This window comes from Alexandromys fortis, unplaced genomic scaffold (assembly GCF_014885135.2).
Source record: "Alexandromys fortis isolate MF-2015 unplaced genomic scaffold, M_Fortis_MF-2015_v1.1 scaffold_90, whole genome shotgun sequence".
Taxonomy (NCBI): Eukaryota; Metazoa; Chordata; class Mammalia; order Rodentia; family Cricetidae; genus Alexandromys; species Alexandromys fortis.
The window spans coordinates 2,881,741-2,895,407 of NW_026067985.1; the positions used below are offsets into that span (position 1 = coordinate 2,881,741).

Genomic DNA, 13,667 nt, shown 5'->3' on the forward strand with positions numbered 1-13,667 from the left:
GAAAGAAAGAAAGAAAGAAAGAAAGAAAGCCTTACTGCTGTGAAAGTTCCCTGAGAGAGGAGGTGGCCATGCAGAATCCCCATGATTCGTTTCCAGTCCAGGGCAGAGCCATGTCTGCTCCAGAAAGCAGCACACAGGACAGCCCAGACACCCAGAGGCCCTCCTAGAACGGACTGTCCCACTGTCCCTGCACTCCTCTCTGTGAGAGGTGGGCAGGGAGGCCAACCACTGTGTGTTTCCCTTTAAGGGTCTGGGGAAACTGTGGACGCACTGCTTTGGGGTCTCCACAAGAAGTAAAGTTGCTGTGAAGTCACCAATGCACTGAGGCATCTAGTGTGGACGCAGGGATGAGTGTAGACCAGGACAGAGGGTGCTGGGTCAGGGAAAGCATTCCCTGAGAAAATACTGAGAGACCCGGTCATTCTAAACTGCAGGTTACCTTTGAATTTGGAGCTAGCTTTGGCCAGTCCCACAGCAGCCTCACAGCGTGGCCCTGTCCTGGTCCCACCCCACAGAGAGACCCTTGCACAGGGAGGGACCTGCCTGAGGGTTCTGGGCAAGGTAGACCCAGAAAGTGTAGAGCTGAAGGGAACACATATGTGCCTGGACTTGGCTGCCTACACACCCGCAAGCCTGGCCCCTCACGCCGCCCACTCGCGCTCAGCCCATATACACCTGCAAGCCTGGCTCCCCACCCCGCAAAGTCGCACTCGGCACATACACACCTGCAAGCCTGGCCCCCCACCTCGCAAACTCGCACTGGGCCCGTACAGCAGTTTCAGTCTCTCCACACTCACACGTTTTGAAGTAGTGCCTGTGCTACCCAGCACCAGAACCTGCTCTTGGAGCACTAGCCATGTTCTCCTGGGGCCCAGACCAGACCGGGCCAGGCCAGTTGCCAAGGCCTCATGTCCCATAGGAAACACCAGGAAGAACAGAAAGTCTTGGCTCTCCAGGAAAGGAAGACCAATGTTCCTAAGGAGCATGCTGCAGTGCAAGCAGGATGGGGGAAGTAAAGCCAGTTCAACTCTTGTGGGCATCTGACCCCCACTTTGAGGCTAGTTTGTCTAGTATAGTGGGGTTCCATGGGACGCTCTAACCCCCAGAAGGCTGTGTGGCCAAGGCGGAAGGCATTTCTGGTCGTCAGAGTTGGGGCTGCTTTGGCTTGCAGTGGGGGAGTTCAGGGGCACTGCTGAGTACCAGAGGCAATTATCTTGTTCACAGCCCATCACTCAGGTGAGCTGTCCTGCTCCACAGGAACCCCTACATTGTGCAGCCCTGCCCACAGCTGCCGTCCTCTAGGTGCCCAACAGAGGCCCGAGCAGGGAGTCTTGGCCTCTGTGGGCCGACACAGCCAGGTAGCTGCTGCAGGCTTCTGAATATGGCTTCTAACAAGAGGCTGTTCTGGAAGCCCAGGCATCAGCATGGTCAGAACCTGGGAGCTAACAGCGCGAGCTCCAGGCTGTCCGGGCCCACCTCCAGCTGGACTTGTGCCCTGGCCTGCTGGCCCTCGGGCCTGCTGTGGAGCAAAAGAAGAGACCTTAAACCAGTCTGTTCTGTGGTTCTGGGACTGAACTCAGGGTCTTGTGCATGCCAGGCGAGCACGCTACACCCAAGCTGTACCCCCAGCTAGGTTTTATGTTTACTTTGAGACTAAGCTGCCCAGGCTGGCTTCAAACTAATGTCCTTCCTGCCTCCCAAGTGCAGGGCCCACATCTGTGCACCCCAGACACTGGGACTAAACGACTTCTTGCAGGAGAGAAGAGAGCGAAGAAGCTGGTGCCTGTGCATCTGGAGCGAACATGTCCCATGATACACCCCTAATATAATGCATTCTAAGAATCACAAACACTCTCGGTTTTCAGAGAAATACAGTTGCTTATTTAATTGAAAACCTGTGGACATACACTTAGAAACACTGCCTTGAGTCTTCTATGGGTGCCTGGTCCAGTGCCCCTCTTGGGGGGACAACAGCAGCGTGTGTCCTTTTACCCTTGGTATGTCCTACACACCCTGAAGTATGGTATTCATTTTTGCTGCTGTCTACATTAGATGCACACCAAGCATTTATCTGCATTGGGTTTGTCTGCTACTCAGCACTCTTGAGACACACTGCTCCACTGTCTCAACAGGGACCACAAACCTCCTGGTACTAAATGTGGATGTGTCTCTAGTCAAGGGGCCATGGGGTGGAGCCACCAGGCAGAAGATTGTATGCCTGAGGGATTTACCACTTAGGAGACAATGGCAGGCCAATGACACAGCTCAGTGGGTAAAGACACTTATCACCAACCAACCCAAAGACCTCAATATGGTGCCTGGGACCCATGTGGTGGAGAGAACCGACTCCCACAAGCTGTCCTCTTCTCTCTCCATGCACACCACCGCTGATGGCCATTTTACCAAATAGTACCTAAACAAGAGAGGGCCAAATGGCCTCCTGAAATGACCAAGCGTCACCTTATACCTCGCCCCAGTACCTCGCATGGCAGCAGGAGCAGACTGTGGGGCTGGGGAGTAGGAGCAGTGTAGGAGTGTGCTAAGTTATGGAAGGAGAACTGCACCCAGCTAGGGCTTCTGTGACCACCAACAGCCACCTCTCACTGCACTGCAGCAGCAGCAGCCCTGAACTAAGGGTCTGGAGTCAGGTTGTACAGCGTGCTCCCCCTAGTGGGAGCAGGGAGCCACACACAAGACTCAGGAATTCTGACAGGCCAGTCACTGCCCTGGAGGCTGCCGACTAGAGAGGCATCACTAATGGCCTTTACTGGGGAACTAGAATCAAAATCAGCTCAAAAGAAGTGAAACAAATAATACAAGTAAAAACCCAGAAATGTCTGAAGGAAGGAAACCTAAGGAGTTCAGAAGTGTAGCTTGTTGGCCACTGAGACAGCCTGGTGGGTACAAGCACCTGCTCCAGAGGACCCCATGTGGTGGCTCCAGAGGATCCAAGGTCTCTGTCCTCTGCAGGCATGGCACTCACAATGCACACACCCACACAGACATGTAAACACATAATTAAAAGTAAACTAGTCTTTTAAAAAAAAATGTAGCTTCTCAGACTTTTGAGATGATAGCTGAGTGGGTAAAAGCATATGCTGTGCAAACCTGAAGACCCAAGTTCAGTCCCCAGAACCCACATAAAGGTGAGAGAGAACCAACTCCATAACATAGTCTCTGATCTCCAACATGTGTCTTGGAACATGTATCTCCTTGCTCGTGGCACAAACATACAATAACAATAAATTTTTCTAAAAAAAAAATTAAATATCTAGCTCAAGGTGTCCATCTTATGGCTAACTATGGGCTGTGAGCATCAAGCTGTCTCCAGTGACTATTACACACTGGAATAAGAATCAGGACTCTGGCAGGGAGCAGGAGGGAGGAAGGTGGAGGCTAGAGTATAAAGGGAGGAGGGGGCAGCAGGGAAAAGCATTTCAAGTCACTGGACAGGGAGCAAGAGCAGCAGACACTCTCCAACCTACAACGCTCCTGTGTCAGTCATGGACCAGGTGTTAGGGCAACCACAGTGTCACAGAACACAATACAATCCCATGGACTTCCTGCTGATGGCAGAAGCTGAGTTACCTCTGGCTGAGCTCAGCATCACGGAGGGTAGAACCAGGGCCCCGGTTCCTCTGAGTGCAGTGACAGGGGAAGCACAGCATTCTGGTGGGGCAGTGACACCCAGGAGGTCAGGCCTCAGTCACTGTCCGTCCACAGACAGAACAGGTAAAGAGACAAGTGAGCTGAGCTACAAGCTCAGACGACCCTAAGGCAACCAGGGCCTGGAGATGGACAGTGAGAAGTCGTTCTTGGGCAAAAGGCTTTGCAAAGGGAGTGCACTCCAGCAGAGCTATCTGCTGGAGCTGGTTAAGCTGAAAAGGGCCATCCTGTGGTGACAATGGGCAATGAGAAAGCTGATGAAACACGAGCTAGCAGCCACGGGGTTTGGTGTGCTGCTGCGTTCCTAGCGCACCATGAGGCAGGAGCATGAAATGTCCCTTCAAACACTGACGAAAAGGCCTGCATCTCTAGTCGCTGATGAAACAGATATAGATGAGGCTCCCACTGCCTGTGAACGGGGCGCCATGTGGGTTGCATCTGCAGGAGCAGGCAGGGTGGAGCAGCAGCTCAGCTCACTAGAGACAGGAGCTGGTCCAGGAAGGTGAGGAGTGCACGTGAGCGGCTGTGAAGGAGTTCTCTGTCACCTCTGCAACCCAGTCACCTCCCTCAGGAGACACCATGGCCCTGTGGCCAACAGAAGGGCCTGGAACCCAGCCAGAGCTAACACAATCACAGCCACTCAACATCACTGGGTCAATGGCCACAGACTTCATTATTTTCTTTTGGTTTCCCAACACTGACTGCAAACTACTGTCTCCCATGTGTTCCACAAATGCAGTGAGGTGCTCCGAGGCTTCAGAACAACTAAAGCTGAGTACCCAGTTTACAAACTACATCAAGAAAACAAATTACAGGAACTGTTTCTAGAAACCTCAGTCCCCAGTTTAAAGTCACCCCTATTCTGTACCGGCTAGACAACTGCTGCACCGGGTACCGCCACAGCCAGGAGTCATGACTGATGACAAAAGCCTCCTCACCTGTCATGGAGCAAAACCCCAGGCCAGTTTTAAATCACGGTGACTTTCAGAAAAGGAAAGTTTCATATTTCACCTGACTCAGCTTCAAAAGCTGAACACTGCCCTAGGGGAGCCTCTGTTCAGCCCCTTTACCTTGCCCAGGAACCCATGGAGGTGAGGTGCTCGCAGACATACTACACAGGTTCTCCTGGCCTCAGACGGGTCACGATCACTCATGTGGAGACTCTTCCTGCCTTCTGAAACCCTGACACTCCATCCCTCAGTACTTTTAGCACTGTGTGTAGAGCAAGCCTAATGGTTCAGGCCATAGCTTATCACTAAGCTCCTGGTTCCAGGTACTCATGGGTAAAGGGGAGGTGGCCTGCACACTCCAGGTTCTGCATGTATGAAATGCTGAGCCTGGGTCCCAAACAGACTCAGCACCCATGAGAGCACACTGTTTATCACATCTGTATACACACTCCCTCTTATCCTGTGTGCTCCTTGCTGGTCAGGTGTATGAAAGTCAAAAGGGACACAGACAAAGGCTCACTTGCAGTCTTTGATCTGACTCTTCTGCTCCATCTATCCCCAGCTCAGGGGCTGGCCCGTCAGATTGGCCATGGCCACAAATGCCTACCAAAGGTCACCAAACACACAGGGATTGTACAGGGGACTGAAGTTTCCACCTGTGGCCACTTGAGGGCGACTGAGGCCAGCACTGCTAGAATGCAGGCCTGGGAGGCAGGGAAGTCCCGAGTCTGGCTGGTGAGGAGCTAGAGAAGAGAGCCAGGACCTCATGTTGGTGTGCCTGTGTGTGACTAGCTGTGGACAGCTGCTGAACACACTGGTGAGCTCTGCCACAGCATGGCCAGTCAGGCGCAGGTGGAGGGACAGCAAACACCTCACCTTGGGCTGCATATCTGCAGGAGCCATCCTCCACCAGAACATTGTAGAAGGGCTGATGGTGGCCATGAGGCAGGCTGTGCACGTTCATGTTGCGAATCCACTCGTGCCCCATCATGCAGGTGGGGTCCCAGCCATAGATCACACAGTTGTAGCCGTATCTGTGGAACATCAGAAGAGGGTGAGCTTCTGGGGAACCTCTGGGCGGTGGAGGAGGCAGAAGAGCCTGGCTGGGGATCTTTCATGTCCTTTGTTTATCACCTGCTTTTACCCCAAGGAGAGTCACTTTTCAGAACACCCTGACCCTCTTCACAAATCCTCCTTTTACCACCAACAAAGCACTTTATCTGGAGGAAAATAACCTTTTTTGTTTGTGTCTAGACAGGCTCTCACTATGTAGCCCTGGCTGGCCTCGAGCTCACAGAGATCTGCCTGTCTCTAAAGGCGTGCACTGCCATGCCTGGCTAGAGAGAAACTCTGAAGCAGAGCAAGAGGCTATCTTGGGTAAGATGAGGGTAAGAGTAAGAAGGGAGTCCTCCTTCCCTCCCCCTCCTTTAGAGAGGCCAAGTGAATGGCTGGGGTCAATGTGCGCAACGTCAGCTTCATAGTCCAGAACTGAGGAAGAGGAGGTGGTTGTGTGTTCACTGCTGAAGCCAGGATACCAGGAGCTAAGCTGCCTCATGTGCCCTTCTCTCCACTCTTACATGTCTGGAAATTTCCCTAAGAGAGCTAAGAAGAAAGCATTCACTAAATGAATGGAAATCACAGCCCCTAACAGGGAAGGCATTTGCTGGTTATCTTCACAAAGATAATGGAGGGGTGGGGAGAAGCCAGATGTCAGCAAAGAAGATCATGTGGCCAGACAGAACCACCTTTGCCAGTGAGGGAGTCCTGAAGATGGAAAAAACATGACCTAGTGCCACCTGCTGCTGGGTTTATGAGCACACCCAGGGCATGCTGTGGGGCAGTGATCACAGCTCCACAGCTCCAGCACCCTGGAGTTAGATTCTGCTTGGTCAACAGACACAGGCAGGACTAGAGCTCAGGAAAGCCCTGCTAACCCAAATCAGAGATGGCAGGGAACGGAGAAGGGACAGCAAAAGGAGGAAGAACTGAAACCACAGCTCAGTGAGTTTCTAGCTTGTTCAATCCTTAGGCTCAACTCCTAGCGCCTCATACAAACTCTAGGAGCAGTCAGAGTAAATGAAAGACATTACACTTCAGTTAGAAGCAGGGTGCAGACAGGGCCATGCTGTCTCGCCTGTGGTAAGTGCTCGGTGAAATGATCAGAGGTACCAGGGTGTGCCTCTGGGATCCTCTTCCCTCTGCGGTGTGGCTGTCACAGAGACCAGGAGCAGGTACTCACCTCTTATGCTTCATAACGAGCCCGATGGAGTAGCAGACATCTCTGTGCTTCTCCTCAGAGCGCAGCTTCACCTCCACGCCTACCTCCTCCTTCTTGCGCTCAATGTGCTCTAGTGTGTGCTGCACTAGGTAGCCCACCGCCCCGTGCTGCCCGGGGTCGAGGGTCTGGATGTGCTGGAGGATGTCAAGCACCTTCAAGACAAGACAGAAAGACTAGGAGATAATATTTTCGCCAGGCCTTTTCTTTTCCGAAGCGTAGGATCGACACCTACCCATGTAGCCTGACAAAGACCAGCGACAGCATGCCACTTGTGGACCAGGAGTAGTAATGGCCCAAAGTATAGAAACCATTCTATCCTGTCATTCTTGCTTTAAGAGGAAAAAAACCCTAGACCCCTTAACCAAGGCAAAAAGATGCCTGGCGGAACTGTCTTGGTGCATAGCAAGTCGCTCCTAATTAGATGTCACTCACGGGATGAGGCAAGCTTACAAGCCTCCGGATGGCAGCATTTAAGCAGTCACCTTTGCAGAACTGAGGCTGGCAGCGGGAGCAGAGCTGGCCCTGTGGTCTGTCTGCTGCTCACAGTGCTTCCCCTAAGTCAGGCTCAAGCACAGTGTGGGGATGCGCACCAACATGCTTGGACCCACACCCAGTGATGCTTGAGCACAGCATACATCAGTCATTTTTGTTTTATGAGTCCTGAGTTGGACCGGCTTAACAGGACAGGTGACCTCAACTATAGGCCCACACCAGTCAACCAGCTGCTTCCTGTCACACTGACAACCAGGAACCTCTGTAATTATTCTGAAGTCCACCCTCACCTTCCAAAGCAATGTAGTGGCTCCTAGTAATTCTTGGTGAAGAACTGGATGCCTATCAGGTGTGGTACTGCACAGCCACTACTGATTTGCAAGAAAGAAATTTGGCTCAGTGAGTTTAAATGCTGGTCTGAGGTCAGATGGTTACAAAGACATGGCCCTGGGTATGATCCTCGGCCCATGGTCTCAATTTCCATTGTGCCAGGGAATGACAATAAAATCATTTTAATTACTGTGATGCAACATGAAAAACAGCAGGCGGAGTGTCAGTACCCCAAACACCCCAAAGCTTGCTTCAACAAAAATCTATCAGAAGCCAGCCCCCGTTTATATCCCACCTCCAGGAGGGGTGCTCTTAAAGTGAGGTGCTCAGGGCATTTGTTTTGCAGTTGAGAGCACCCATCTAACAGTGAGCTTCTGTGGATTCTGCCAGAAACAACAGCTGTCCTTGTATGTCCCGGCAGAGCCACCTGCACCTCTGCCACTATGCACACAGCCAGACATGGACTCTTCAGGTCACAAAGGTGGCCCACACTCAGACTATAAGACAGAGAGTTTTGGCTCCTTGCATGGATGTGTGAGGTTGAGAGTGAGGGTACATGTGACTTGGACCTGGTGTGTTTACAAAGGACAATGCTGACAGTGGACATCATGTTCCCAGCCAAAGCTACAGGCCTTGGCTGAACACAGTGACTTACATCTATAATCCTAGCACTGGGAAGTAGGATCAAGGTCAGACAGAGCAGGTTATATACTATAACCCTGTTCCAAAAACATTAACAAGCCACAATCCACCCAAATAAAAAACAAAACAAAAACTCAGACGCTCAGGGAGAGAGCTGGCAGGAGCACTTTTGCTCAGGGGCACTCCCTTCTACCCCTCCTCCTCTGGCCACACAGCAACATAGGCTGTGGCTCAGCTCCCACAGAAGACAGCCCCAAGTCCACATATCCACTGATAGGCGGCTCCAAGCCCACCAGTCCACTGCCCTGTGTGCATGAGTCCCACCTGTCCACAAAGTCTCACTCTGAGCTCTTGGTTCCCCTTAGCTGTTTGCTGGTAGACTGTCTGCTGGCACAGAATGCTGCTTGCCCTGGGTAGTCCTAGGCCAGTTCTAAACAGCCTACCATGGCACTTTCTCCCAGCCCAAACAGTCTATTCTTTAAACACCCACTTCTGGAGTAGAACGCTAGCCTCAGGTTGCAAAGTCTGTAAGCTCTGGGAGTCTCTTTCATTGACATCCAGGGGAACTACATACAGTCACCCAATCACTCCTGAACAGGAACTTCTCAGGGCAGCCTTTACATGCCAAGACCAAGCTGGGAGCACAGAGAATGGCTAGTGGGGAGCACACTGTGTACACCCTGTCCTGGGAGAACTTGGTTCAGTGTAAAGAGCTTGGGGCAGCAATGGAGTTGCGGGGTCAGCAGAGGGGAATGCAGCATGTGCAAGGTGAACACAGCAGGAGCGCATTACTCCTCCTAAGGGGGGCATGGGGATGGGCGCGGGCACACATGCACACACACCACACAGATGTGGGACATGGACAATCAGGCAGGTGGGTCGGAACCATGGAGAATTGTGAGTCACACTGCAGGGTAAGAAAAGTGTCCCTAGGGCAGCAGGAAGCCACTCAGAGAGCAGTCTGTCCTGTCAAGACCCTGACTGCCATGCACACGACAAGAAGGCAAGCAGGGAGACCGGTGGCCGTGTCTTCCCTCCCCTGTCCAGGTATAAAAGAGGCATTGAAGGAAGCCCCTGGGACAGTCCACAGGGTAGAGGACTCCTAGGGAGCATCTATGTGTAAAGCCTCACAAGGAGACCCAGGAAAAGACCAGAGGAGCCTGGGAACCAGTGGCCATGTAGCAGGCGGAGCATCAAAGAAAGAGAAAGGGCATGGCCACTTCCTGGCCTTGCAACAGCAACAGAAGAGCGGCTGGCCAGAACAGAGCCTGGGGGAGGGCAGGGAGTGAGATACAGGAGTAAAATTAGGTGGTGGGCAATGGACAAGTGTGCGGTAAACAGGCAGGGAGTAGATGGGAGGGTGGTCACAGGCGAGCCCACTGGGCTCATTCTAGGGAAGGGAGGAGGGGCGCTTCCTGCGCTGCAGAGAAAGCACGTGAGTCACAGTGCACTGGGGGCTCTGGCAGCACTAAATGCAGGGGCTGTTCCTTAGCCATGGTAACCCTCAGGGTGACCCCTGCGGTGGACTCAGTGCACTGCGAACATGGAAACACAAGACAGCTGCGAGGGCAGAGGGCGGCTTTCAGCAGAAGCAGTGATTTTCACAAACATGACCACTTGGCTCTACCCACCCACCACAGCCTCAGGGACCAAGAGGATGGGCTTTGCAGCTCTTCCCGACTTCACAAACTAGAAAGAGAAAAGTGAGGCAACCTGTAGGTGTCCTGCTCAGGGACAGGTCACCTGTAACAAACAGTCCACGTCCCACAGGCTGATACACCCCTCCCCCATGCCTCTTGCAGGCTGACCCACCCTTTGAGCTCCATCTCCTCCAGAAGTGTCTAATGATACAAGCACCTAAGGACTTCTCTGATGGTCTTGGGTGTTAACTTCCTAAGTTGGTCGCCATGACCTGAGGTGGGGTCCTAGCTCAGAACAAAAGGACTGGGTCCAGATGTTCCACCAGGCAGTATGTGCCAGAAGAAAAAGGGACCCGGTTTGAGTGATGCTGCTCCCCAGTGGGAGGGTCCCCAGGGGAACTATGAAAGTCAGTTGTAGACTATGAAGATAGCACTGAGCATTTCAGTCACAAAGACCCAGTGACAGGCTATTCCCATGACTGGACCTGCTACTCAACTGGGACAGCTCAGTGAAGGACCTTTGCTCTCTCCTTCCTGACTGCTCCCGAAATCCCTCAACAAACAGAACTGGCTGAACAAACTCAAAGGACTAAACCCTGAGCTGCTTGTGGGCGACAGTCCCCAGGGTGCACTCCTCCAGAGCACTTGTCTGCTTGGCCATGGGAGACATCTTTTCTTAAGGAATCTGGAGTGCCCATGCCTGTGACCCAGTATATATCTTTACAGCCATGAACTGATGACCCAGTATAGTCACTTCATGAGGGCACTTACTTTTATTTTAAAAATAAATGTTAAAAGATTTTAATTATGTGGATATGTTTGTGTGGGGGTGTGAGGCCAGAGGAGAGCACTGGATCCCCTGGAGCTGCAGTTACAGGTAGTTAAGGGCAGTCATGTGCACGCAGGAACTGAACCTCAGGCCTTCTACAAGAGCAGTAAGTACTCTTAACAGCCACACCATCTCTCCAGCCCCCAGAGATTTACCTTCTGCAGAAAGACCCTTCCCATCTCTAAACTCTGGGAAACATCCCAGCGGAGGCTCAGAACAAATGCCCTCTGCAGGCATTCTAAACAAACAAATGGCTTGATGGCCTCTTTCCAGACCAAGGATGGGATGGCAATGGGCTAGACTCTGGCACACTCAGACGCACACAAGACTGCACGCAGGGAACCCAAAGCCAGCTCTGGGCTCCACGGGCAGCTTCCTTATGGCACTCACTGTCAGATATGGGGATTATAGCATGAGCACCCAGAACCAGACAATAAAAAGCCTCAGCCGGCTTCCGGATCATCCCGCATCCAACAGCTACAGCACCTTGTCCCACCTCTCCCTGTAGAGTCAGGTGACTCTAGGAAAGCACCATGGGGGAGGGGAAGAGGCAGGACAGGACAGTGCTCAGGGGTCATTTCTGGTGACAGAGCTAATGCTTCTCAGAAGACAGAAAAACATTTCATTAGTGGGTCAGGACTGGAGACGGAACAAATCTGAACATACTCCCTGGAACAGGAGGATGACCTTGGTGCAGCTGTAGCTTTCCTCTCTAAGGCAAGGGCTAAGCATCAAAGTAAGATAATTACCTTCTCTGGCCAGATGCCCAGGTGGAAGTAGAGTCTGGCCTGGAGGAGCAGGAGCTGCACCTGGTCCGGGTACATTGCCAGGTACAGGTCCAAAGAGTCTCTGAGGAGCTGGTAGGACTGGTCAATGCCTTCCCTGGGGGAGAAGAAATTATCTTTGCCTCAGTGTGGGCTTCCCAATGAAATCTAAAAGCAACTGATACAGACTCCCAAGGCTTTCTGACTCCACTGCTCAGCACTGCGAAGCTCTTACAGAACCCACACTGGACATAAGTCCTGTACCACATCAAACCTGCTCTCGTTATGCAGTCACCTCAGCAGCACACACAGATCCAGAACCGCAGAGCAGAGCAGAGGCTGCGAGGGCCGCAGAGCTACCCAGGGTGACACTGTCCAGACTCGCAGAGCTGACACCAATAGACGTGACCCTGGTTATACTTGTCAATTCGGGGTCAGCACTGGTAACAAGTGTCTGCTCTGGTGCTGGTGCTGGGCAGTGGACAAGCTCCATTCACATGAGGACAGGAGGTGACAGACCCCTCTGCGTTTGCTCACTCATGCACCAACTGACAACTGTTCTAAACAGCCTATTAAAAACGGGTTCTGCTCGGTAAATCCTATTAGGCATCAGGAAACTGGTTGCGTCATACACTTTCCCAGAACAGGTTTCCTTGAACTATGGAGCAAAGTTAACCTCGGACTCTGCTCTCTAACAGGAGGGTGTAAGGTCAGAGATCACAGCAACTAGACAGGAGGACACCACCTCTGCCACTCTAAGACACTGACTTCCAAAGAATGCCTTCAGTGTCTGAGCAGAGTTAAGTCCACTGCAAACATCAGAGGTGGCTTCTCGGCACCAACAAATGCATGGCTGATGTCCCAGAAGCAGTTACCACAGAGCAGCTCATTAAACAACTTCTTGTTTTTGCACAAACCCTAGAAAGAAGGCCCACACTGCGCAGGAGCAGTGGAAGCCAGGCCCTCACCTCTTGCCCAAGCTCAACAGGTTGCCCACCATCCGCTGCAGCACTTTCTTCACGTTCACCACGCCGTATAATGCCGCCGTCACGTGCTGGCCAATCAAGTACTCACACTCCTTCACTGTGAGCTGCTTGCCCTTCCCAAAAGCATCTATGTAGATGTAGTCAAAGATGTCCAGGGTTGCCCTGCCCAAGGAGAGCCAAGAAGTCACAATTAAAGCCCTGAAGGAGGAATCCAAGGTGGAGGTCACAGCACCATTTTACTGCTTTCACCAATAACATCAAGGCCTTGGAGAGTTTTAAACCCGATTCTCAACAGAGTCTTGGCTGTGGTGACCATACTGCCCTGTTCTTTAGAAGCAGAAGGGCAAGGAAGATGGCTCTGTGGATAAAAGTGCTTGCTGTCAAGCCAGACCATCTAAGTGTGATCCCTAGGATCCATACGGTAGAAGGAGAAAAGTGACTCTAACAAGCTGTCCTTGATTCTACATGTATGCTGTGCATGCACACACAGTGATAATAAACACACAAACAAACAGGTGGCAGAGGGAAACATGCTTACTGACTGATAGCTGGCCAGAGCCCTACAGCCCTGAGTCAGGAGTTCAAAGAACAATGACAGAGAGACATGGGACACGATGACCAAGATGTATGCTAACAACCGAGTGGCAAACAGCAGCCTGTCTGGGGATCTGGGGCCTACTTAAGGAGTCCCAGCCCAGGATGTGGTCCTCCTCTGCCCACACAACCTCAGGCTGGATCTGCTCACATTCTCATAGCACTGCCAAGTGTGTTCTGGAAGGCTCAAGGAGTGCTGGGGACAGCAGCTTCTTCTGAGCAATCTTGATCCCATGCCCACCACAATCACATAACATTTTCTCTTTGGCCGCTAACTGTCTCAGTTGGATTTCTTTCCTGAGTCGTGTTCATAGCCCACTTTTGGCAAAGACTTGAGACTTATATAAATGTTTTAAAAGAGCACAGAACTTGTCAGCATTTGCTGCACGGTCAGAACTTCCTATGATAAGCATACAAGAGTGACAAGCCGAGGTCATCACGATGTAAAACACACAGACAAAATGTGCATGGGGCTAAGTGCTAGGGCTTTAAAAAA

The 13,667-nt window shown here is 52.0% G+C and overlaps 1 protein-coding gene across 4 annotated transcripts in view; it reads right to left on the reverse strand.

The window, feature by feature from the left end:
* The window catches only part of Fbxo21 (F-box protein 21), a 45,657-nt gene that overhangs the window by 15,070 nt on the left and 16,920 nt on the right, over window positions 1-13,667 (reverse strand). For 2 of the 4 annotated variants that reach the window (XR_007594760.1, XM_050158932.1), the window contains exons 8-11: window positions 12,560-12,739; window positions 11,577-11,709; window positions 6,856-7,067; window positions 5,493-5,650 (exon numbers count right to left, since the gene is read on the reverse strand). Coding sequence is in view for 3 of the 4 variants with exons in the window: in XM_050158932.1 (XP_050014889.1) it covers window positions 5,493-5,650; window positions 6,856-7,067; window positions 11,577-11,709; window positions 12,560-12,739 (683 nt within the window). In the remaining variant the exon portion in view is untranslated. The remainder of the gene's footprint in view (window positions 1-5,492; window positions 5,651-6,855; window positions 7,068-11,576; window positions 11,710-12,559; window positions 12,740-13,667) is intronic. The other 2 variants (XM_050158931.1, XM_050158934.1) reach the window with 1 other exon arrangement.